Source organism: Nelumbo lutea, chromosome 8, assembly GCF_056320005.1.
Source record: "Nelumbo lutea isolate HS-2025 chromosome 8, American lotus-T2T, whole genome shotgun sequence".
NCBI lineage: Eukaryota > Viridiplantae > Streptophyta > Magnoliopsida > Proteales > Nelumbonaceae > Nelumbo > Nelumbo lutea.
The window spans coordinates 5465937-5489057 of record NC_142691.1 but is presented as its reverse complement, the minus strand read 5'-3'; the positions used below and the strand labels follow the sequence as shown (position 1 = coordinate 5489057).

General features: G+C 38.6%; 2 protein-coding genes across 4 annotated transcripts; one reads left to right on the top strand and one right to left on the bottom strand.

The window, feature by feature from the left end:
- The first annotated feature begins 3534 nt into the window (after positions 1–3534).
- LOC148842342 (protein HOTHEAD-like) lies at positions 3535–10139 on the top strand. The gene is made up of 6 exons (XM_088959589.1): positions 3535–4019; positions 4647–5016; positions 8182–8492; positions 8652–9037; positions 9287–9855; positions 9946–10139. Exons 1-6 carry the CDS (start codon positions 3944–3946, stop codon positions 9998–10000), a joined length of 1767 nt encoding a protein of 588 aa, XP_088815715.1. The 5' UTR covers positions 3535–3943; the 3' UTR covers positions 10001–10139.
- Positions 10140–12095: 1956 nt separating this feature from the next.
- LOC148842341 (receptor-like serine/threonine-protein kinase ALE2) lies at positions 12096–20415 on the bottom strand. 3 transcript variants are annotated; one of them, XM_088960074.1, is made up of 13 exons: positions 19751–20415; positions 17685–17807; positions 17411–17602; positions 16018–16143; positions 15705–15923; positions 15502–15591; positions 15312–15407; positions 15115–15222; positions 14638–15009; positions 14267–14560; positions 13786–14178; positions 13429–13672; positions 12096–13307 (listed from the first exon to the last, which is right to left on the bottom strand). In XM_088960074.1, exons 1-13 carry the CDS (start codon positions 19830–19832, stop codon positions 12617–12619), a joined length of 3030 nt encoding a protein of 1009 aa, XP_088816200.1. In that variant the 5' UTR covers positions 19833–20415; the 3' UTR covers positions 12096–12616. The 3 variants fall into 3 exon arrangements, with proteins under 3 accessions (XP_088816200.1, XP_088816201.1, XP_088816202.1); XM_088960075.1 differs by having other exon boundaries at positions 14267–14380; XM_088960076.1 differs by lacking the exons at positions 17411–17602; positions 17685–17807 and having other exon boundaries at positions 19751–20128.
- Positions 20416–23121: the final 2706 nt, after the last annotated feature.

The window sequence follows — 23121 nt, the reverse complement described above, 5'->3', positions numbered from 1 at the left end:
ATAATCCCCTTTCCCAAAGTTAACTTGCAAAAAAAGATGCCAACATTGAAACGGAATTAACAATATGGTGTATCAATCCCTATCATTTTGATTTTAATTATGATGCTGAAAAAACTTATAATCAATCAACCAGTATTGTAGCAGCGATAATCAATCACATTCATCAAAATTTGACAAAAAATGTTTATTAAAAATTCATGGGAGACTTTAATTGGTCAAAACTTTTTTAGTATCATACCTTTCCACATCATACACTTATCCAACTATGAAGATCTCCTAAGACAAGATCTGAATCATATCATTAGTAAGCTTCAAAATTCCATAAAAAACAAGATGTATGAAGTCATGTGATCGATATTCTCTGATTGATCATGTGCCTAGAAAATGTCCCTGGCTGTTGGTGTCATTAAGAGTCTGAATTTCCTCCCAACAAAAAAAAAAAAAAAAAAAAAACCAACAGATGAATCCCATTCTAATAGCGAGATGTGTGCCTTATCTTTTAGGCCTAGTTCCCCAACTCTCAAGGTTTTACGAGTTTGTGCAGCAACACTTACTATAGTTGCTTGTCTCTAGATTCTTCTTGGTCCTGTGCCCTCTTTTATTGCCAAGAATTGACCTTAGTTAAGTGGATTCGGATTCAATGTAGAAGAGTTGCTGAAAGTAAGGGTTTTCAAGGTAGCATATGTTGGTAGCATTATATTTGATTTTATGAGATTGGTGGGGTCAGAGGCTTATACAAAATTAGAAATGATACGACAAAAACAAATAAATACGGAGAGAGAGGTGCAGAAAACTCTTTTGGACCAAGAACAATGGTGATTATTTTATAGACTTTTCTCTCTTTTTAGGTCTGAAGCTAGCATTTTAGAATCATGCTGTCTAAAATTTAAATAAATAAATAATTAATTAATTAAAGAAAATAAAAAAAAAAGAATATTTTCCTTAAATAAAGGGAAACCCAGTGCATGAGGCTTGGTATGAGGAAAGGTTTATTTCCATTTGGACAATGACTTTGCTTAAAATTCCTAAATTAATTATTAAGATTTGGACGAGATCGGATGGCCGGACAATCAAAACTGGGAACTTATGACCAGACCCCCTAATGTTTCATTTGGCATTTCTTATTTTAAGGACTTATCTCATTTTTGTAGTTAAAAAGTCAATATTTATAAGAACATTTTAAGAGTAAAAAAGAGATAGGTCCTTAAAATAAGGAACGCCATATGCCATATGCAGCCTTAATGCTCCTATAAATACTAAGTTTTTAATTGCAAAAATAAGATGAGTCCTTCAAATAATGAATACCAAATGCGACCTTAAATGATGATTTTTGGATAATTATCCGGTTCACCAATAAAATCGTTACCCATTGAGCATTTCTGGTTTTAATCTGTTCTGAGTCTTACTTCGTTGTAAATTTTGAAAGTGAAATGGAGGAAATTCCCCCCAAAAAAAGAAATATAAAATTGGATCTAAATGTAACTTTTATTTATTTTTTCAAGTATTACAACCTAACCCATTATGTCAACCCAATGCAGTTCATGAACATAAAGCCGTGCGGTAAAAGCTCATTTGGAGGGAGTTGTTTGATAGCTGCATTGATTGAGTTGATTCTAACAAGTTATTTATGATATCTACATCACATGGTTTCATGACTTCATGATTCTTTTTTTCTGGCTCACATAACACAGAAAACTAGTGCATGAAAGCCATCCCAAACAGACGCCAGCCTAATTACAATTTTTTTATACTCGTGTTCTACTGTTCTTAAGGTTACACAGGGGGTAGCCCATCTCCATACCCATAGCACTACCCAAACCCTGGTGGGAGTTGGATTTGATCTCAAGTCTCTGCTATAAACAGCCAAGATCCTGCCAATTGAAGGGTTTGGATTTATTCTTTATAAAGGTCACCTTACACCAACCTTACGGAGTTATGGTATGTTTCAGCAGTGCATCTGAAACATCTCCTATGAATAAAAATTTATAATTACAGAAATGTTTTAGACAATGTTTTAAAAAATAATCCGGAAATGGAATTGTTCTAGCCATCAGTTTTCGGGTCGACGGTCCAACTGTCCGATTCCAACATTCAGCCTATTCTGACAAACAAATTAAAAATAAAAACTAATTAAAACAGGTTAACAGTTTGACTGCCTATGTCAATAGGTTATTGACATTTTTAACGGTTTTTAACAAAAAACCAGGTTTGGGATAAAATAGAACCGATTAACTGAACGGTTCCTAGGCCAAACGATTTGACCATCCGGGTCAACGATGATTCAAAAACCTTGGTTTTAGATGCACGGCTGAAACATGATTTGAGGTGAATGTGAAGTAAGTTCTGTGAGGAGCAAATCCGTACTCTAAGCCAACATCAAATATTTGTCATCTAGCTGGGTTTGCAAAGACTACAAATAGTTGAGTAGAATACAAATAAAAATAGGGAACCCCACTCTGTCTGTATGGAATTGGTCAGTCGACCGGTCCCGCCGTGGCCCCGCCCTTAAAAAGGCTAAAACAACAGAGAACCCCACTTTCATTGGTGAAGGAAGAAAGCATCAAAACAGCAAAAGATCAAGTTGGATGGGTCTAACAACCTTCCAGGAACCAGGTTGAGTCCGATCGATCAAACTGTTATTTTTATCAGGCACATATACGCACAGATAGCTTAATAACTCATTTTCAAAAGTATTTACATACATAGCGCGATTACTCCTTTAATTAATACAAGTGAAGGAAGGAAGAAATGACACAGTTGGGACTTGGGAGAGAAAGTGCCGTATCATCCATTCTTCTTCAAAATTTTCCTTCCGAGACTTTTATCTATAATGGTGGGTATTAGCTCATTGAGTAGAGATGGGTTTCTTAAAATAAAAACAAAGTTCAGCTTTTTGTTTGGTTTGAAAAAACAGGCTTATGGCCTTTCTTTCTATTCGACTCAACTCATTTCCTCATTGAGAGAGAGTGCTTTTTGGCCTAAATGGACCGGCTTCTAATAAAAGCCTTTTTTGAAACAGAAAAGTGCCTAAATCCCTTTTTAAGCTTTTTCACCTAACATTTTTTAGATTGATTTTTGGCTCCCCTAACGTAAAAAGCACAAATAAGAGCATTGAATAAGCACTCCCAAACGTTGGCCTAACTCGAAGAACTAAGTGGTCACCCACCAAACCAAACTCATCACCCTTTTGTCTTTTGAGTTAACCCCAATTCTTCCTCTGATTAGGTAAGGCCATGTGTTTAGCAACCCAACTAGGGGACTCTGCATTCAATTTCAAGGACTGCCAGTGCCAGCTATTCTTATACAATTAGTGGTGATCGGTGAGTTTGGTGATTTAAGTTTCATAGTTATGTCTCTCTCTATGGTTCCCTTCCTTCTATTTTATAACATCTATTAACTAACAAAGTAACAAGAGAGGAGGAAGGAACCACCAAATTTATGGAAGGCCGTCGTTTGTAGGCAGAGTGTGGGACCCTGCACAAATAGTTCGTTTATGGACAGAGAAAACTGGTTTGTTTTGTTATGACTCGTGGTGATTCAAATTCAATGAGCTGGCTAGGGAGTAAGGGCCGGGGCTGTGGCTCCCCCTGTTTGTTTGTAGGCATGGATGATGAAATTCAAATCAACAGACAAGCTAATGGGTTAGTCGGACCAGTGGAGTTGTCTTGGCTAGTGACTACTCCTACCGTGAATACATGTGCACCATTAATGAGTTCCCTGTGGTAGTATTAGCTGCTATTTAATACCATGGCGGAGGCCGGAGGGAGTACTCTTGGTTGTTCGGTGATCACCCCTACCCCTCCTCTCTGCGTAGTTCGTACATGTAAGTCCCAATATATAAATACACATTCAGCAGCTTCAAGCAAGACATCTACAGACAAGTGTAAGGGATTAGCTTCCCTTCCTCTTCGGAATCTCTGAATAATTTTTTCCCGATCTTTCGATGGCTTCGTTGGGGATTGTAAAGCTCTTTCTCAATATATTTTTCTGTTTCAACCTTCTGGCTTCTTCTGCTCAAGGTTTCTGCTCCTTTCTTTTCTTTCTCTCTTTTGCTGCTTCATTTCCATGCTTGCCCGCCTGTCTGCCTTTATTTTGCAAAACCTTCTTATTGCATCTCTTGTTCTTTTTGTTGGTTTTTGATTCTATTTTTGCTCCCTTTTGATGGGTTCAAGAGTAGTCCTTCTTCTTTCCAGTCCAACTTAAACATCAAAGAGTGCAGAGAAAACCCAAAAAGTCAACTGATTGTCCTTTTCTTTCATTTTTTACACTAAGAAGGGAGTAGGGGAAAGGGGCATGGCCTTTTGTTTTCTTTTTTCCTTTTTTTTCTCTTTTTTTTTTTTCTATGTTTCGGTCTAAGTGGAATACAGGAATTGATTTCACCATTTTTTCGGAAGCTGCTTTTTCATTCTCAATTTTCTGCACTAAGATAGGTTGTCCCTCCCTCCCTCACATCCTTCCATGACGTCCTGTTAAAATCTGAGAGTGAAAATTGAGTAAGAAATACCCACATTTGGAGAACTCCATGGACCATGATTTTGGGCTTGGTTTTGGTTCTCTCTCTCTCTCATTCACTCACTCACTCAAAGCATCAAAGCATCAAAGTATGCATGGATTATGTAAGTGATAATATTGTTGATGAAATGCAGGAAAAGAGGATTACTCGAAATACAGATATCCATTTATCAAGGCGGCAAGCAGTTTCACATCATCAAGAACATGGACGGGAAACGACAGCCCATATGACTACATAATCGTAGGAGGTGGCACGGCTGGTTGCCCGCTGGCAGCCACCCTGTCTGAGAAGTTCAGGGTTCTGCTACTGGAGCGAGGGGATGCACCGTTTGCCAACCTAAACGTCTCCTACTTGCAGAACTTCCATATAACTCTAGCAGACACCTCACCCACCTCCGCCTCCCAAGCTTTCATCTCCACCGACGGAGTCATTAATGCAAGGGGTCGGGTGTTGGGTGGAGGCACTTGCATCAATGCTGGTTTCTATACAAGGGCAACCCCCGGGTACGTCTGTTTTCTTTCTTTATTTCTCTTCCCTTCTTTCTTCTTCCATTTTCTCTTCACTCTTTGGCCCTCTGAAGGTAAGGATTTCTTTTTTCTTTCATGCTTTGGCTTTGGCTTCTAGTGGCTTTTAGACTTTAGAAGGTTGACAAATGTAGCACATTGTTCTGCCATTTCTGTCCCTTCTTTACTTCTTTGTTGGGTAGAAGCTCAATATGGAACTGAAATTTGCAGTAAAATTGCGAATACGTACATACTGAATTGGGCTGCATTATACAAAAAAAAAAAAAAAAAAAATCTATCTAATCTCATCCAATCTAAATCATTTAAATATTCATACCCCATATCTAGCCTTAATATGTTAAGGCTATGCTTGGGTTGATAAAAACCTTCTCTGTTTCTCTCTTCTTTTCTATTAAACCAAAAGTCAAATGGACAGGATAGTGGAATTCAATATCTCAAATCAATCTGAATTTAAGATTGTCCTTTTTGTTTTGTTTTATTTATTATTTTTTAGTAAAGGATTTAAGATTCAATTTGAATTGAAATTCTAACAAGGAAACTTGGATCTGGGTATATCCGATCTATTGTTATTACAGTTTGCAATTTTACAATGTGGTCCCCCGGTATTTTAATTACTTTATTTATTAAATGCTTTTTTTTCTTGAATATAATCTTACTCGTTTCCATAGACCAATCCAGGTCTACTTTAACCTTGCGTGCAAGAGAGAAAAAAAATGGATTTGATTTTTTTCCATACTGCTCTGGACGTGAGGTGAAGACAAATATTGACATCCATAAATTCCATAACTGCTGCGACCAGGTAGCAGCACACTCCCCTGCTATATGTGCATTAGTTTGGTGGTTTAAAGACCATTAGACCAATGACCCAGTGGTTGAGCTGGTTATTCAGCATCACACTCAGAATTGGAGGTGTGACAATTCTTATAGCACGGCTTCTGATCAAATATTCACTACAAGAAAAATGATTTTTAGTGGCAGTCTCTAAAATTGCCGGTAAAAGTCCTTAAAACTGCCATTAGAGATTTTATTAGCAGTTGGTGAAGTGCCGTTAAAAAAAGTGTTGCTACGAGTTTCTAGCAGTAGTTTTTGTAGCTGCCGGTATAAATACAAAACTGCTGTTACAAATACTTTTAGCGGCACTAAAAGTTTTTTTTTGTTGTTGTTGTGATTGTATGTTTATGCTTTAGGCCCGTTCGCTATTGGGTAAGTTATTTGTTTGGATAAATGCACTTATCCAAGTAAATATTTTAAGGAAATATTTATCCGAGTAAATGCATTTATCCATGTTCTTTTATTTTCCATATAAATAAGGAAATGACCATTTTAGCCATAAAAGTCCAATATTAAAAGGAACATTTTTGTGTCACTCAAGTATTATCAACTTTCTGTTGTGAAAGTTATTTACCCACATAGGAGATGAGTACCATTTAACAAAAAAAATAAACTTTTCATGATCCCCACATAAATCTGAAAAAGAACATGAAATTCTTGGTCAATGGGAATCAAAATCCCATTCACCAACTTCTTCCCTCTCAAAATCCAGAAAAAGAACACCCTCGTTTCTTCTTTTAGGAGATTCTTCTAAAGATAAAGCATGTGAAATTGCGAGTATTTCGCTGGTCAGACCTTGCATGTGCATTACTGTATTATGTGATGTCAAAAATAAAATATTAGGTTTCAATGAGCAAAAAATGAAAAAATTTTACTCCCAACCTCATATTTAAATATGAACATGCCATCTACAAAATTTCTACATTTGTTGTTGGTGTATTTGCGTTTCATTGGAGGCCGTAGGGAGTGCTATGAGCCTATGACCACAGTTGCAGCGGATGTTCTCTCCATTATTTAGTTTCTTTATCTCAGAAGAGGCCCAACCATGTGTTCTAAAGAGAAGCTCTCTTGCTTGAAGGCTTTATTTAAGGCTTACATGTACAAATATAAAAATATGTTCAATTTTATCAATCTTAAAAATTTTTCTGCTCCATATAATCAAGGTTCAAGTACATAGTTGGGGGTCTGAATGTAGTAGGCATGCATTAGGTAAGCACAATGATTAAGTTCGTAATAGTAATAGCTGTATGACACATATATCAGTTAATGTGTCTTTCATCCAAATTTTTTTTTTCTATTAAACAGAAATTATTCATTATTTTATTATCTTTGTCAAAATAATTAAAAATAAAAAATAATGAGTCTCAATTCCCAATGCGTTTAGGTTTTCTTTTTTCATTATTTTATTTTTAATTATTTTGATAAAAATAATAAAATAATAGATAATTTCTATCTAATTGAACAAAAAAGTTTGGATGAAATACACATTAACTGAGGCATGTACACAGCTATTATGTACTCACTCATTGTATTTACCCATTAAAGGTGGGGTGTCTTCAGACTCCGAAGGGAAGAGAAGAGAGGCATGAGAGTTAGGGATGAGAGGAACCAATTACCAAGGAGTAAGTAGAGCATTGCTCTTCTGACCTGAATTGCAGACTAGTGTGTGGACCAAGGAGCTCTGATATTCCTTTTTTTCCCAATGCCTTATCTTAAATTCGAAAGGGATGTAATAGTAGGACTGTTTATGTCCTATCTCCTAGCAGTGCTCTTCTCACAACAAACCATCCATCAATTCCATCCCATCCCAACCCAGATCATAAGTAACAAAGCATTTATTAATTAAATCAGGGCATGATGCATTCTTCCTAATCAAGGGAACATCTCTCTATCTAACTCTTTAATGAAGGAAACCACCCAACGACGTTGTATTATTAGTTCTTTGGATTAATTGTTCTGCCTGTGCCAACATTTAATTGTTTCTTTTTCGCTGCCCGAGCGGGTCAGTGGACAGTCCCTATTCCCTGGCTAGCTTACAGGGGCGGCATTAAATCACTTGTCTGAGTTACAAATCTACTCTTATCTTACCAACTGACCAACTGGAAACTTCTCTTTGGAGGCTTCCACAGTCAATTTGGTCCACAGACCATTCACCACATGGGTGATTCCTTGGCCATTCATCCTTCCTCACTAGCTAGTTAATTAATGCGTCTGATCCATCATCATCCAATTAAGCTTGAGAGAGATTAGAAAACTTAAAAAACAGTTAATGTAGCTAGCTTGTGTTGATGTTCAACTTCATGGCTTCTGCAGATTCATTAAGAAAGCAGGTTGGGACAGTGAGGTAGTAAAAGAGTCGTATCCGTGGATCGAGAAGCAAATTGTTCGCTGGCCACAAGTGGCACCATGGCAGGAGGCCTTGAGGAATGGTCTTCTTGAAGTTGGGGTCTCACCCTTTAACGGATTCACGTATGACCACATCTATGGAACTAAGATCGGAGGGACTACCTTCGATAAGTCCGGCCGTCGATACACTGCCGCCCACCTACTCGCTTCTGCAAATCCTGAGAATCTAAGAGTCCTGGTTCATGCAACAGTAGAAAATGTATTGTTTGATAAAACTGGTAAGTGCAGCACAGTAATCTATAATACTGGCTCTCGATCCATGAGTGGTTTACTGGTTACTAAGCACGCACACGTTTTATACAAAGGGAAATACCTAGAGGTCGAAACAGGAGAGGAATGAAGTAGTAGTTCTGATGTTTGTATTTGGCTTGACACAGGGAGGCAGCCCAGGGCTGTGGGAGTCGTGTTCAAAGACGAATACGGAAACCGACATCAAGCATTTGTGTCAAAGAGAATGGAGAGCGAGGTCATATTATCGTCGGGGGCTATTGGGAGCCCTCAGCTATTATTACTAAGTGGGATTGGTCCGGCAACCGACATCAAAAGGATGAACATTCCGGTGGTGCTCCACAATGAATTCGTCGGGAAAGGAATGTCCGATAACCCCATGAACTCCATATTCGTCCCCACCAAGAAACCAGTCAAGCAGTCGCTAATCGAGACTGTCGGGATTACGAAGATGGGAGTGTTTATTGAGGGCAGTAGCGGGTTCGGTCAAAGCTCAGATAGCATTCAGTGCAACCATGGAATCATGTCTGCAGAGGTTAGTAGTAGAGTACTAGTTAGTACGTAGCAAAGAAAATGAGGTTGCCCACAAGCTAGAGCCTAGAGCTCGCATTTTATTGCTCCATCGCGGCTCTATCCAAATATCCAAAGTCATTCTCTAATCCCAGAAATATTGTTTTCTGGGATCTGGGGTGTAGCATAAATAGCTCAATGCATGGAATGGAATGAATTAGATCATCATCCTCTTGCATCATTTAGCGTTGATTGACAATTGTTCTGCAACCAGATTGGACAGCTCTCCACCGTTCCCCCAAAGCAGAGGACCCCGGAAGCCATCAAAGCCTACATTGAAAGCAAGCAGAGCTTACCGCACGAGGTCTTCATGGGTGGCTTTGTTCTAGAGAAGATAGTCGGACCGCTGTCGACGGGTGAGCTCAGCCTGATTAGCACCGACGTTGATGACAACCCTTCTGTTACCTTCAACTACTTCAGTCATCCTTACGATCTAAAGCGCTGCGTATACGGCATTCGCATGATCGAGAAGGTGGTGCAGACGAAGCACTTCGCCGACCTCATAAACTCTGACATGCCCGCTGTGGAGATGCTTCTCAACATGAGCGTCAAAGCTAATGTGAACTTGATACCCAAGCAAACCAATGACACCAAGAGTCTAGAGCAGTTCTGTAAGGACACAGTGACCACTATCTGGCACTACCATGGTGGTTGCCATGTGGGCAAGGTGGTCGACGCCAAGTACAAGGTTCTCGGTGTTGATGGCCTCCGTGTTGTGGATGGTTCAATATTCAATACTTCTCCCGGAACAAATCCGCAAGCTACAGTCATGATGATGGGCAGGTAAGGTTATCACACAGACACAGATATATATGCTGCTGATGCATGGAAGGATACTGACCTATTTTGTTTAATTCCTGGGTGAATATGCAGATATATGGGAGTTAAAATACTAAGAGAACGATTGGGAAGAGCAGCTGGTGTATAAATTGGAGCTGTTGCATGCAATAGAAGCTGCACCAAGGAAATTTAATTTGATTATACTAATTCTTGCCAAAGAAACTGCATCAAAAGAAGAATTTCATTGTATTACATGTGGCAATTAATTCAAATGCTTTTCTTTCTCATACTCCATCTTTATCTGGCTTGTTTTCTTTCTTTCTTTAGAAAGGGATGATCACTCCTGGTTTCCACACGTAATGCTAATTGCATTCCATTCAATGAATCAATCTATCTAAAAGACGATCAATGGTCGCTTCAAACATTAAATCAGCGGTCCTTGGCCTGAACCACCATGGAATCTTTTGACGTGACAAATTGGTTTCTGAACTGGTCCTGCACATTTTTCTTTCTATCCTTGGGGCAAATTTTGAAGCTTTCAGTGGCCAATAGTACTTGGGGAAGATATCAGTAAAGGTGGGATAGAGGGCTGATGAGAACTGGCCAATACAGAGGCTCCTTAATTTAATGGTTTGGTTCAGGCTTCAGATTGGCCATATCTATCCCTCCATGTTGCACAAGACTAGAAATAGGACTGGTCATACAAGAAAGCACCCTGTTTTGATCCAATTATATATAGGAAGAAGGTTTCATCGAGTGGCCATGTTCCTGCCACATGGATGAATGATGTGGCCAGTCTGAGTTATCCACTGGGTAGGGATAGGGGACCCTATGGATATGGACTAGCCACCTGTTCAATCCTCCTGTTCCACATTGTATTGGTGTTTTGCTTTGGTAACATTGATCATAAAACTCTCAATATTTTGATATAACATGCCTAAAGAAGGGGCTATTTTGCATTGATATGGATTGATGAGAAATTGAGAAGCCCAAACCAGATTGCTACATAAAAGATTCCTTGATTGCTTATCCTTTGTCACTGAATGCCTTACTAGAAAACCAACTTACATATCTGTGTGTGTGTGAGAGAGAGAGAGATGGTTTGTAATCAGGCCATTGGGTAAAGAAATGTAAATGAAATGACCCAGGAAACTTTCTCAAAAGGAGACATCAAATTCCTTTCTTCATCCAAGATTGATGGGGTAACCTCACAAACCTTGATGCTTATTCTAGGCTTCTAGCTAAGCTTTCTTTTGTGAATAGCTTTTAAATTAGAAAATTAAAGGGAAGAAGTGGACGGCAGGATTTAAGGCATGGCCCATCCAGGGGAGTGGGGACCTCCTATCCGGATAGTCTGAAGTGGCCACAAGATTTTTCAATGCTAAAACAGAGTAGGTTGCGCAACCTAATCGGGTCGAAGTAGGGAGTTTCATGGCATGATCTACTTTTATTCCTCTCACTCTAAATCAACCTACTCATTAATTTCACTGTCATCAGCCCATACTCCACAAGATCAAGGGTAGATAAGATGATATATCCTTACCATTACCAATAAATAAAAAAAGGTTATATGTTATATATTGAAAGATATTTTATAGCATAAAAGAAGTCATTTTTCTCTATCTTTTTGACATCTCTACCTCAAATAAATGTGCAAGGTGCAATATCATAATCCATAAAAGCACATCTGAAATTTCAATAGTTATTCATAATCTACAAGAAATATCTAAACTAGCACTATCTGTGAGTCTGGTCGTTGGAATCAGTGGCTGTGTTATTTGTTTTGTTTTGTTGTAGTGTCCTTGTTTGTGTTTTGGTTGCTGGTTGGATGTGTCTCCGTTATTTTGTTTTAATGAATTGCATCTTTCTCTCAAAAAAAAAACAGAAAAAGAAAAAGAAAGAAATATAAATTATATGCTAAATTTCTAATATAATAATGTTATATTAGGAAAATATTAAATAGGAAAAATACAAATTATGAAGAAATACACAACGTAGTCCCCTAAATGGTAGTCTACAGTTTACACCCTTGGTCACATTATGATAACAGGATCAATAATAACACCTTCATCTTATTTTTATATATTTTATGTCGAGCATGATAACTTTTTCTTTTATAGTTCTAACCAATGAAAGTAAAAGAGCAAAAAATACATTCTTGTGTCAGGTTCGTAAGCAACATTAAACTTGGTCAGTTTAAGCTAAAAATGGGGAAAAGGGAAATCAATCCACGTTCTATGGGCTGAAGTAAATTAACCAATCGTCTTATACTCAAATTTTCCTTGTAAAGAAGGATAGATGGTAGATACCACCAATTGAAAGTTTGAGATTACAGTTGTGTAAAAGATCCCTTGTATACTTCACATCCTCCATACATAGAGAGGGATTGAACTGAACCAAGGAAACTTTGCTCAAAACTTCAAATCAAGACTATCTCAAAATGGAGCATTTATTTGAGATACACTAAGAATCATGCCTCTTTCAAAGATAAAAACTTCACAAATCATGGCTCTCATCTGAATCATCTTTTGACAAAGATTGCAGCAAACAAACTTGTTCACCATGACCAATGCATTTCCTTCAGGGATCTTAGCAGCAGCATGAGCCATTCTGGATAAAGTTTGAGGTCATAGCCACACAAGGCATTGGAACTTGAATGCAGCTGCATTTCTTATCAAATCCCAAACTACTAGTCTTCCCCCTAGTTGTTCTCACATATGAAAACCACAATGTTGCCTTATTCCTGGATGGCGCTCCAACAAATTCATCGAGATACTGCGCACAATCTGGAAGCAACTCCCTGTTCACTTGCACTACCTCTAGTCATGCCTCTTAATCTCTGCCAAAACCGCATGCCCCTCCCTGTTCGCAGAGGGCCTGAACTAGAGTGCCTCCTAAAAGACCCCGATACCTGCATCCCATGTCTTGCTGAGGTACTGAAGACATCCAAAGCAGATAGAGCCCCCCGGTCTTCAAGACTGGATTCACATACAGGCATAGCATAGTAGGTGCGTGTGGATTCTGGAAGTTGACCCGAACCAGTACTAACCCTAGCATCCAAATCAATCGACAAGTTTTCCCGACTACAATTATCTGATCCCACTCTTTTCGTCTCACCGCACTCGTTACACACAAGCTTCAATGCCTGCACTACCTCTCCCATGAAAGGTCGGTGTGACACTTCTGGTTGTACACACATTGAAGCAATTGCTGCTACCTTGGCCACACTATCAAATGGGATATTGGATCCTAATGCAGGGTCAACAATTGCTTTTAAACCCTCCTTACTTGTAAGAAGCGGGCGTGCCCAAGCAACTAGATTCTCTTGACCTTGTGGCTGTGACATGTCCACAGGTTTTCTTCCTGTTAGGAGCTCAAGAAGTACCACACCATAACTGTAAACATCACTCTTCACAAGAAGATGTCCAGTCATTGCATATTCCGGAGCCACGTAACTGAAAAATAAAAAAGAAAAAAAAAAAAGTCATGTGCAAACACAGTATTGATCTCTCACAAGTATCCCAGGGGAATTAAAAAGATTTGAAAATTCAAATCATGAAAAGAACAAGGTCATACCCAAATGTTCCCATAACGCGTGTTGAAATGTGTTTATTTCCCTCATCCAAAGCTGTTCTGGCCAAACCGAAATCAGACACCTTGGGAGTAAAATCATGTTCCAATAAGATATTGCTGGACTTGAAGTCTCGATGAATAACACGAGGGCTTGAGTCTTCATGCAAATATGCTAGACCACGAGCTGCACCAAGTGCAATCTTCATTCGGGCACCCCAATCAAGTGGAGAAGCCTCCTTGTCTGATCCTGAAAGAACAATTTTTTTTTTGGAAGGGCCATTTTCAAAAAAGGATCAGGGAACAAAATTTATAATTCAATGGAGAGAACCCAAAAACATGAGACCACTACATTCATATTACCATGTAGATGGGACTCCACACTGCCATTTGGAATGAGTTCATAGACCAAGCAGCGGGTATTGTCCTCTGTGCATATACCAATCAATTTGACCAAGTTCCGGTGATGCAACCGGCTAAGCATCTCTACTTCTGCCAAAAATTCTCGGCCACCCTGTTGATCATCTCTCTTAAGAACCTTTACAGCCACCTTTGTTCCATCATCAAGGGTACCACTATAGACACGTCCAAATCCACCTTCCCCCAGTATTCTTGAATCATCAAAGTTATCAGTAGCTCTTTCTATTTCACCTGCACTGAAAGTTCTAGCAGTTCCTGTATATGTTGCAAAGCTAGATCCAAAGGACAGTGATGCAGAACTGGCTCCACTTCCAAACATCATAGATCCAGTAGCCCCTGTAGAAATAAATATTCGATATGTACTATTTAACCAAAAAATAAAAAAAGGCAGTTATAATGATAAGAAATATTAGCAGTGCTTTACCTGATGGCTTTGCAAGGGAAGGTACAAAAGCTTCAATGGTAGATGCAGGTTGACTAGAATGTCTTCCACATTTCAATAGAAACACCCAAGCAGCTCCAACACAGAACACAATGGCTGTAACAGATAACAGAACTATTATAGCAATCATGCCACCACCAAGTCCTCCTTTTTGTTTCCTCCTCACATCAACTCCCAGAGGCCGTATTGTCCTTCCATTATTGTCATGGCCAGGTAAAGGTCCACCATCTATGGTGGTAATGCTTGAGGTTGTTGAAGGTGGGGAGGGAGGAAGCCCTGATATGGTGCAAATGTTATTAACAGATGCCAGACTACACGATAAACTACATAGAAAAGCATCCATTCACATGTACCTGGATATTTAACATACAACACTTCATAGTCACCAAAGTGGGAAGCCTTTATGGCAATCTGTTTGTGCCAGAATTTCTCATAGGTCATAAATGCTGTGGTGTTATCAAATTTTACTCCAAGTGGCACCAGATTGATAAGAACAATAGTCTTCTCTGGCTGTTGACTGGCTGCGTTTGCTCCCACGATATGAACTTGACTTTGTCTCATGAAAACTCCAGCTGCTATTTCTGCAGCCAGTTCAGAAACCAAAGGAAAGAAGGTGTATAGGGCCACACTAAGGCACAGTTCAACTTGCATTGGCAACACACAGGCACAGGGTGATCCTGGAGGGCTATTTGTATAAGGATCCACACATGCCAATGATGTACAATCTACAAGATAATATATTTAGGTGTCACTAAGGTAAACTTGTGGAAAATGAATAGTATAATAGAAGACCAAATAGAACATATAAGAGAATTTGCAGATTTATTTACCTAAATTAGGAGGTGGTGGGGGTAATGTTTGAACTGATGGAGATAATGGTGTCTTTGGCTTCCTTGGCAAAGAACTTGGAGGAGAAATTTTGGGAGGAAGAACGCACCCTTGCTTACAGAAAACAAGATTAGGGAACATCCATTAATTTTTACTGTACAGAATACAAATGATGTAAGAGATGTAAGTTTCACCATACTTTGGCCGGATTGAACCGCTGGCGATGGTACAGGTGCAAAAGAACCTCTTTTCACTGTTGGAGGAACTGGATATTGGACAGGGGAGATAGAGGGACCTGCCAGGTTGGATCATAATAAGAGGTCAAAGTAAACAAACCAATTTACAGTTCAGATGCTTGGTCACATATGAATTGGGGAACCATCTGGTACCTTGTCCCAAGTGTGGCAGGCCTTTGTGTCTTCTACTTTTCTTTGGCAATGTTTCCGAAGCATTTGAAGGTGCAGGAGTGATGATCAGACCTTTAAGAGAAGTCGAAAGAAAAGGAAGAATTCTTTATTATCCAAATACTTGGGGCATATATGTTACCTGTTGGTATTTATTTGGTGGAGATACACTTAGAAAAATATCAAACCTTTGTGATAAGAAGCAGGAGGATGGGATGGAATTGATGTAGGAGCAAGGCCGTTGGCTCTTTGATTTGCATGTTTATGCTTGTAAAATGAAGGTGAAGGTGCAGGACTATGAAATTGTCTCCTCTCTGGGGCTTTGGAAGATGACTTGGAAGGTGCAAATGCTTTATTAGAGGGCCTCACAGTTTTGTCTGGTGCAGGGGCTTCAACAGGGAACAGACCTGTGACCAGTAATGATTTCCAATGGCATTGAACTTCAAATTTGGGGCCCATAAAAACTTGCACACAAAGAGCTTAACTTGATCTCTGAAGTACCTTTGGCTGGGGAATGGTTCACAGGTGATAAATGATCAAATGATTCCATTGGAGGTGCAGCAACTGGCACTCCATATCTCTTCCTGATTCTGGATGGAGGACCCGGTTTTGGAGAAACAGCAGGTTCTGTAACATTATTTTGTAACACATTGAACCTAACATCAATTACAAAGTACCTAGTTGTTGGACTAGCACAACCACAAAAAGGTAGAGTACAAGGGCATGGCTGTACATTAATTAAACAAAAAAGAGAAACATGCACGCCTCCATATATTCTACAAATATTGATTAGTTAATATGACAGCCCTATTATTTCAAGATAGATAATTACTTGGGAGTGCACCACACACCACAGTTTGTCCATGGAAAGGTACAAAATTTTAGTTAAAATTGTTCACCCCAAAAAAAATAGTTAAGATCAATATTCCACCAAAGGAAGAAGGGGATACATTGGTGATATACCACTTCAAGGTATCAAAAAGAAAAATAGAGGTGTCTCTTTTTTATCAAACATTAGGAAGAAATAACAATAATGGAACTTCAACATGAAAGGATGTAGCAAAAGAGCTGTACAGAACCACTGCTCACCCAACAAAAAATTCAAGGTATTAGGGATTTCACTGTATATGAAACCCCTCTCCACACCCAACAAAAAATTCAAGGAATAAAAGCAAGAGCCTTGCTAACTTCCTTGAGATGATCAGCCAACCCCCTAATAGGGATGCAAATGGATTGGAATTGAGTGTGATTCACTTAAGTCGTATTTGGATCCATCTAGCCATAATTGGATTGAATTGAATATGAAAATATGATTCATTCATTAATCGGATCAAGTTTGGGTAATTGCTTGATCCAATCTGCTAGGATCTGATTATATTCATATATAAATGATCATTTTTAGTATTAAATTTCTTTAGAATTAAGCGGGGTTTGGGATTTAGAAAAACCTAGTTTTTCTATTTATAGTATACATTTCTTGTTTCTATTTAATTTTGTAAATTAGAGCTGGAACTCAGATGCTGACTGAATCCATAAATCTTCCAATTGAGTCAATACAAAGATAGAGTGAAATCTAAAAATACTTCGAAATTAATGGCATTATTTTGCTATCTTCTTGGGATATGGAATATCTCAATGATAAATTGATATAGCCAATACTTGGGAAAATTCATGTTCTCCGTTGATTTCAAACCCTTCTCACAGAAAAAAGCAGAAATATGAGGTATATTGTGTGTTGTCTGTGTACAAGGGTCATTACCTAATGTTGATCCCAGCTAAACAGGATCTTGGGTGGGGTGGACTGGGCTGGGTACATAAAGGGATTTAATCCTGCTTACAAACTTCAAACAATCAATGCCTCCAGATCAAAAAGCTACTTTGGAAAGAACCATACCATATGGTGCTCTTCGATAATGATCCCTTGGTAGGGCAGATGGTACAAACCCCTGGATGGGTTGGAGTGGGGATGCTGACTTTTGTGGTGGCAATAGACTTCCAATATCTGGGGATATGGATGGTACCAGCCCTTGCACAGCTCGGGGGACAGGTGCGGAAACATTGGGTGGAAATACCAATGAGATAGGCCCTGGATTTTTTAAGCTGTTAGCTTTATTAATTGATAGCAAGAATAACAAAAGCTTCCTAGTGTTACAGTTAACAAAGGTTACCATTGTGCAGATGCCCTGGACTTTGTGCTCCAGTTTCCAGAGACTTCCTATGGTAGCCAACACTAGGCTTTCTATCTTCAGTTGGAGAAACTGCAGAAAAAGCTCTTGGTGATATATTGTACCCTGCAAGAGAATATAAATCTGCCATTTCTTAGTCTATAACTCAAGCGGGGAAAGAGAGATATAATACTCTTTGGAACTTAACCTGTACCTTTGTGGACCCTTCCCAAACCAAGTTTTAATTTCATGATACAAGTTGAATGGTTTTCTACTCTAGCAAAGAAGCTTGGAAGAATTTTGCTTTTTATTTTCTGTTTCCCTGATCATTAAGTATCTTTTTTCATCATCGCACACCAGAGTTTTTCTTGCAAAGTATTAAAAAAATGGATAAGATGAAATATCACCACGTTTAAAAAACCTACCAAAAATGAAGCATAGGACATCATAGTTTTATCTTTCAAGAGTTCTTATGGATGATTTCTGAGGTTGAAAAATCTGGGGTAGATTAGGACCTCTATTTTCTAAGTCTCCTTCCCTTGGTATCCTTTTATTGTGGCTATGGTTTGTACTCGGTTGTCATAATATTGTGTACAACCTTCCATGTACTCATGTATATTACCTTTGTGGCATAATTCACTAATAACATAAAAATGGTGATGATGATAAAGGGGAGAAGAAAGATATGACAATCTTCTGAAGAAAATCCAAACCAGTCCTCCTTGACCAAATAGTTGGCAGGAGCAGAATCAGGGACAAGAGGAGAAAATACCTGAGACAGTCAAATTTGAATATCCTCTGTACCATATACATAGGTAATTGGGTTAATGGACATAAAAATGCAAATATAGGTAAAGTAATAGATATGTGAATAAGTAACTTGTAAACTACATCATTGATACTTTCACAAAGAACATTAGTGTAAAATATCAATAACTTGTAGGAATAATCTCTCCAATTAACATAGTCTTCTTTTTTTAAATTTTCTTATTGTACCAAGGCTTGGTTTTTATACTTCATAAAAATATTGTTTTATAGTACTTTTGCTGTATAGCCATGTGAAAACTCTAACATCTCCATGAGAGCAAAAGATAGTACTTTAGATTCCCCTAGCATTGTTCAAATTAAGAAACTAAGATTGTTTCAATAATTTCTGGGGATGATATTCTGAGCCAAGGCAGCCTGAGAGCGACCACTTTGTGCAAAAGTGCCAAAGATTAGGACTATATCCAGTTTACCCCTCCCAAGACCCCAGATAGCTGGAACCAACATTGGGTAATGGCTTTTCTAATATATATATTCTGGGCCAGGCATCGAATTTACATTCGCAGATTGTCCACCAACTACCAACTTTATTATTTGATCAGTTAACCTTTCATAATAAGGTAAAGAAGTTCATCATTAATTACATAATGAATATTGATATATCCTCTCTTTTTCCTTAAAGTTTTGGGATAGACTGGGGGAGGGGGTGTGGGGATGGACTAGATGTGGCTAATGACATAAAACCTCCATGTAAAAGGACAAAAAACACAACTAGAAATGACATTATCTGAGATTGATACTATATGATCTGACTTGTAATGCTTAATAATTAGTCACCGGGACAAAACTCCAGATTGTACCGATAACTATGAAGCACAACAGTTCTTTAAACAGTAAGCATATCACTCTTTACTGAGGATAAACTTTAGTTAGAAACTATAAACTACAATTCGCAATGTCCACTCCAATCTCTAATCAACCACCTTATGAAATAACATCCAATTCATATCGAACCAAAGCCACAACGAAAAATTCCAGAATGTTTCCGTCCTTGGTGCATCACTCTCCTTACATTACATGGATCAAGCAAAACCCGACTCGACTTAGACTCTGTTCGCACAGGTGCAGTTTGTTCTGAACAGGAAGAATCACAAAAATAATTGTTGACAAGAACCCAGATCTTTACATTGTTCTCCTAACATAAAAACCAACCAAATACAGCACGAATTTGATCAAATTATTGGATAGGCCAACTCAAACTCAAACTTATGCTAAATAAACACAATGAGAACAATATTCATTACCTGCAGATCCATGAACTACCAAAGCGCCGACAATGATGATGAGTCTCACTCTCACTTGCAGCATAATCATTTGCATACCCATCCCCAGGAGAAAATCGGAGATCGAATCTTGTAACCTCCCACCCGCTCGTCCAAAGGATAGGAAAAAACAATAAAAATATCAACAAATTGGAATAATATAGTAGAGTTTACAGATGGGTAATCTTCAAGTAAGAACAAGACGGAAGCTTGATTAGAGAAGACCGACAAATAGCATGAGGAAAGCAATCAGAAGGCAGCTTAATGAAGACCCAAAGACGGGTAGAGGAAAGCCCTGCTCTCTGTTTCTTTTGCAAATGAGCTGTGGCCGGAATTTGCAGAGCTTGAAGGTTGCCATGCAAAGAGAATCGTTTCTACTGTCATGATTTATTTAAGACAACTGAAACCGAATAAAAGAAAAAGAAAGATCTGTTCAGCAGACAACGGGCCCATTTAACGGAGAGAGGGAGAGCACTGTCTGAGCGTTTTGGTGAGAGTACGGACACAGAGAGTCAGAGAGGAGAGGGGGGGGGGGCGGGGGGAAGAGAGGAAGCGAGATTCTCGTTCAGGCTTCAGCTGTAGTCTAGTGTGTAGTCCCTACTCCTAGTACGAAGCTAAGAAGATTAACTGATAATTAAGCTTTAATTGGTCGGAGCGTGTTGTACCTTTCCCGTTTAAATATTGGGTTTGTTTAATACTTGAATTTACCATCTCTTGACTCCTCCATTCTCCATGTCCAATTCCTGAATTCCAAATTCCAATCCTCCTCTGTGGGCCGCTTCCATAATGGGTCTCATTATTTACCATTGGATTAGTGTCGGATGGTACCTTGACAATCAAGTGGTCAGTAGATTCTAATCTCATGGCTCTCAATTGTGCCTCGTGTTGCAGGACTCGCATTAAATGAAATATTCATTTTGTGTCGACTGGGATTCATGATTTCATATTCAAATAGTTTATTGAGGCATCGAGTAGTGTGATGTCTGAATTCTGATCGCTAGCTGATGTGGGCTCTCTCACCAGTCACCATTTGTTTATGTCTCTTCCTTCTTCTTCTTCACCTCTACAATCTAGATCATCCCAGAAAGCATAAAATTTTCAGAAAACTTCGGTGATTGTGTTTGGCGGATAGACTATAATTTGGACTACCTTTTTCGTTGACCCAGAAGAGAAAGCGTAACCAAATGATCTGGTCCATTGGATCGATCGTCTAACAGGTGGGTTTTCTAAAATTTAAAATCAAGATTGTTGATTCTTACCAAACAGAGTGAAACGTCGGCGGGTGCCAGGTGATGGAAGGAGACACGCAATTTGTTACTAGATGTTTTTTTTCTATTTTCTGGTAAAAATTTGTTAATATGTTATACTATTTATCATTTAAGGTCTAAGGGAGCCCACTTTCATGAATTGCCAAACTTTTCACTATGTGGATCCTCGTCACTATACCCAACCCAAGTAGGAGCGGGGTTGTGGGCCTGTGGCGTGGCGTTGGACGCCACGTTTACATGTTGATGATGATGATGACGACGACCCTGTTGAAATATGGTTGTCACTCTGTAGATCTTATTAGATGTGATGATAAAATTGGACTATTGCTCAAGCTACCATCTATTTGAATTTAATTTATTAGATTAAGACAATTGTCTTTCACTGCCGAGATGTGGACAGTATCTAATGGATCGAATCGGATGAAATTAGGGTCTTTTTGGTTTATAGTTGAAATTGGAATTGGAATGGTTTATTTTAATATTTGAAATTTTGATACATATTAGATCATATCATCCGATATATTTCATATTGGGAATCTCCCGATATAGCTGTTTTGGGGTTTTGACCAGTTCAAAGGGTGGATGGAACTTAAATCGGCCCCTCTGAACCAGATTTGAAAAAAAAAAACTAAAAATAAAAACAAAGTTATCAGTATTGCCCGATACGTCTCTATCAGCATATCAGGTCTATCGATATTTTGAACCTTGGTCTATTCCTATAATCTGTTTGGTTTAAACAGGAATAGGAATGGAAACTAGAATCAGCTGGAATAAGTTTTCGATTCCAATTGTTTGGTCGAGCAGAATTGAAATCCCATTCCCATTCCTGGTGGAATGAGATTTCATTCTCAAGGGGACTGCACTCCACCTTAGAAATTTGAATTCCAGTAAACTTATAATTCAAAATTTCAAATACCTCCACCTAAACACCAATGTTCATCCCTAAATTGGCATCAATTCTGAACTTACACCTACCCCAACTGTACAATATAGCTAAGATTTGTAGGGGCGAAATGAACAGTAAAACCCCTTTAATTTTAATTTATTGTTGTGGACATGAAATTGTTCCGTTATCCACTTTGACTTAGCACCAAGGATTACATCATACTTCATACCAGCCCTGTGGACAGTGGAGTGGACCATCCGGGTTGGATCGGAATGGTTTGACAAATATAATAAAATGGCATTCTTGCCCATCCACTTAGAAATTTGAAAATTTCCATGACTTCGGTAAAATCCCATTAGACTAATTAGAGAGTTCGGCTGGGTTAGGTGTTGGGTCAAAGAGACTGGTCGCTTTTGATTTCCATCATGAGATCACTGTTTAAAATTTGTAGTTTGTCTTGTTGAGAACCAAACAGGGTTGGAAATTGGAATGGAGCACTATGGGCTAATTATCAAATCTTAGTACCTGGCGGTCAAACAAAACAATTAAAAGCCAATAAACTCAAATCTCAATACAGGTGATTTGTGACCATTGTTGTTATATCATGTTGATTTGTCTACACTCCATGATATATCCTCGTGTCTATATCAATAGTTTCATTCATGATCTCATCAGTGATCAGACAACATACATTATCTGCAGGAAACACAATACATTGATGTATACACGCGTCATGCCTAAGGCTCTCTCTGCAATTGCAGAAATCTGCCTTGATTAGTTGCATGATGATGATGATAAGACTTTATAGAGGGAAGCACCTTTCAATTTTTCATACATGATAAAATAGATTTGTTCCACCTTTCAATTTTACCTTTTGTACTTGCCTTTTGGGTTCACTTGGTTACTCTTATCTTTGCTTCTGTTTCTGTGTAGTTTGTACAACATCATCATCATCATCTCTTTATATGAAGCTTTTAACCAAACAAATCATGCAAATGACTGAGTTTGGGAAGCCTTGGGAATCAACATAGAAAGCCTTGGGTTATTCGTTTATAATCAACCATGAGCAACAGTGAAAGTGCAACTGCACCTGATCCCATCATTTCATCAATTCAAAGTAATTGTTTCTGCATTTCTGCTGCTTTGCTTCCTTTTGTCGAGGTTGAAGAAAAAATGCAGGTCCCCCCCCCCCCATTAAT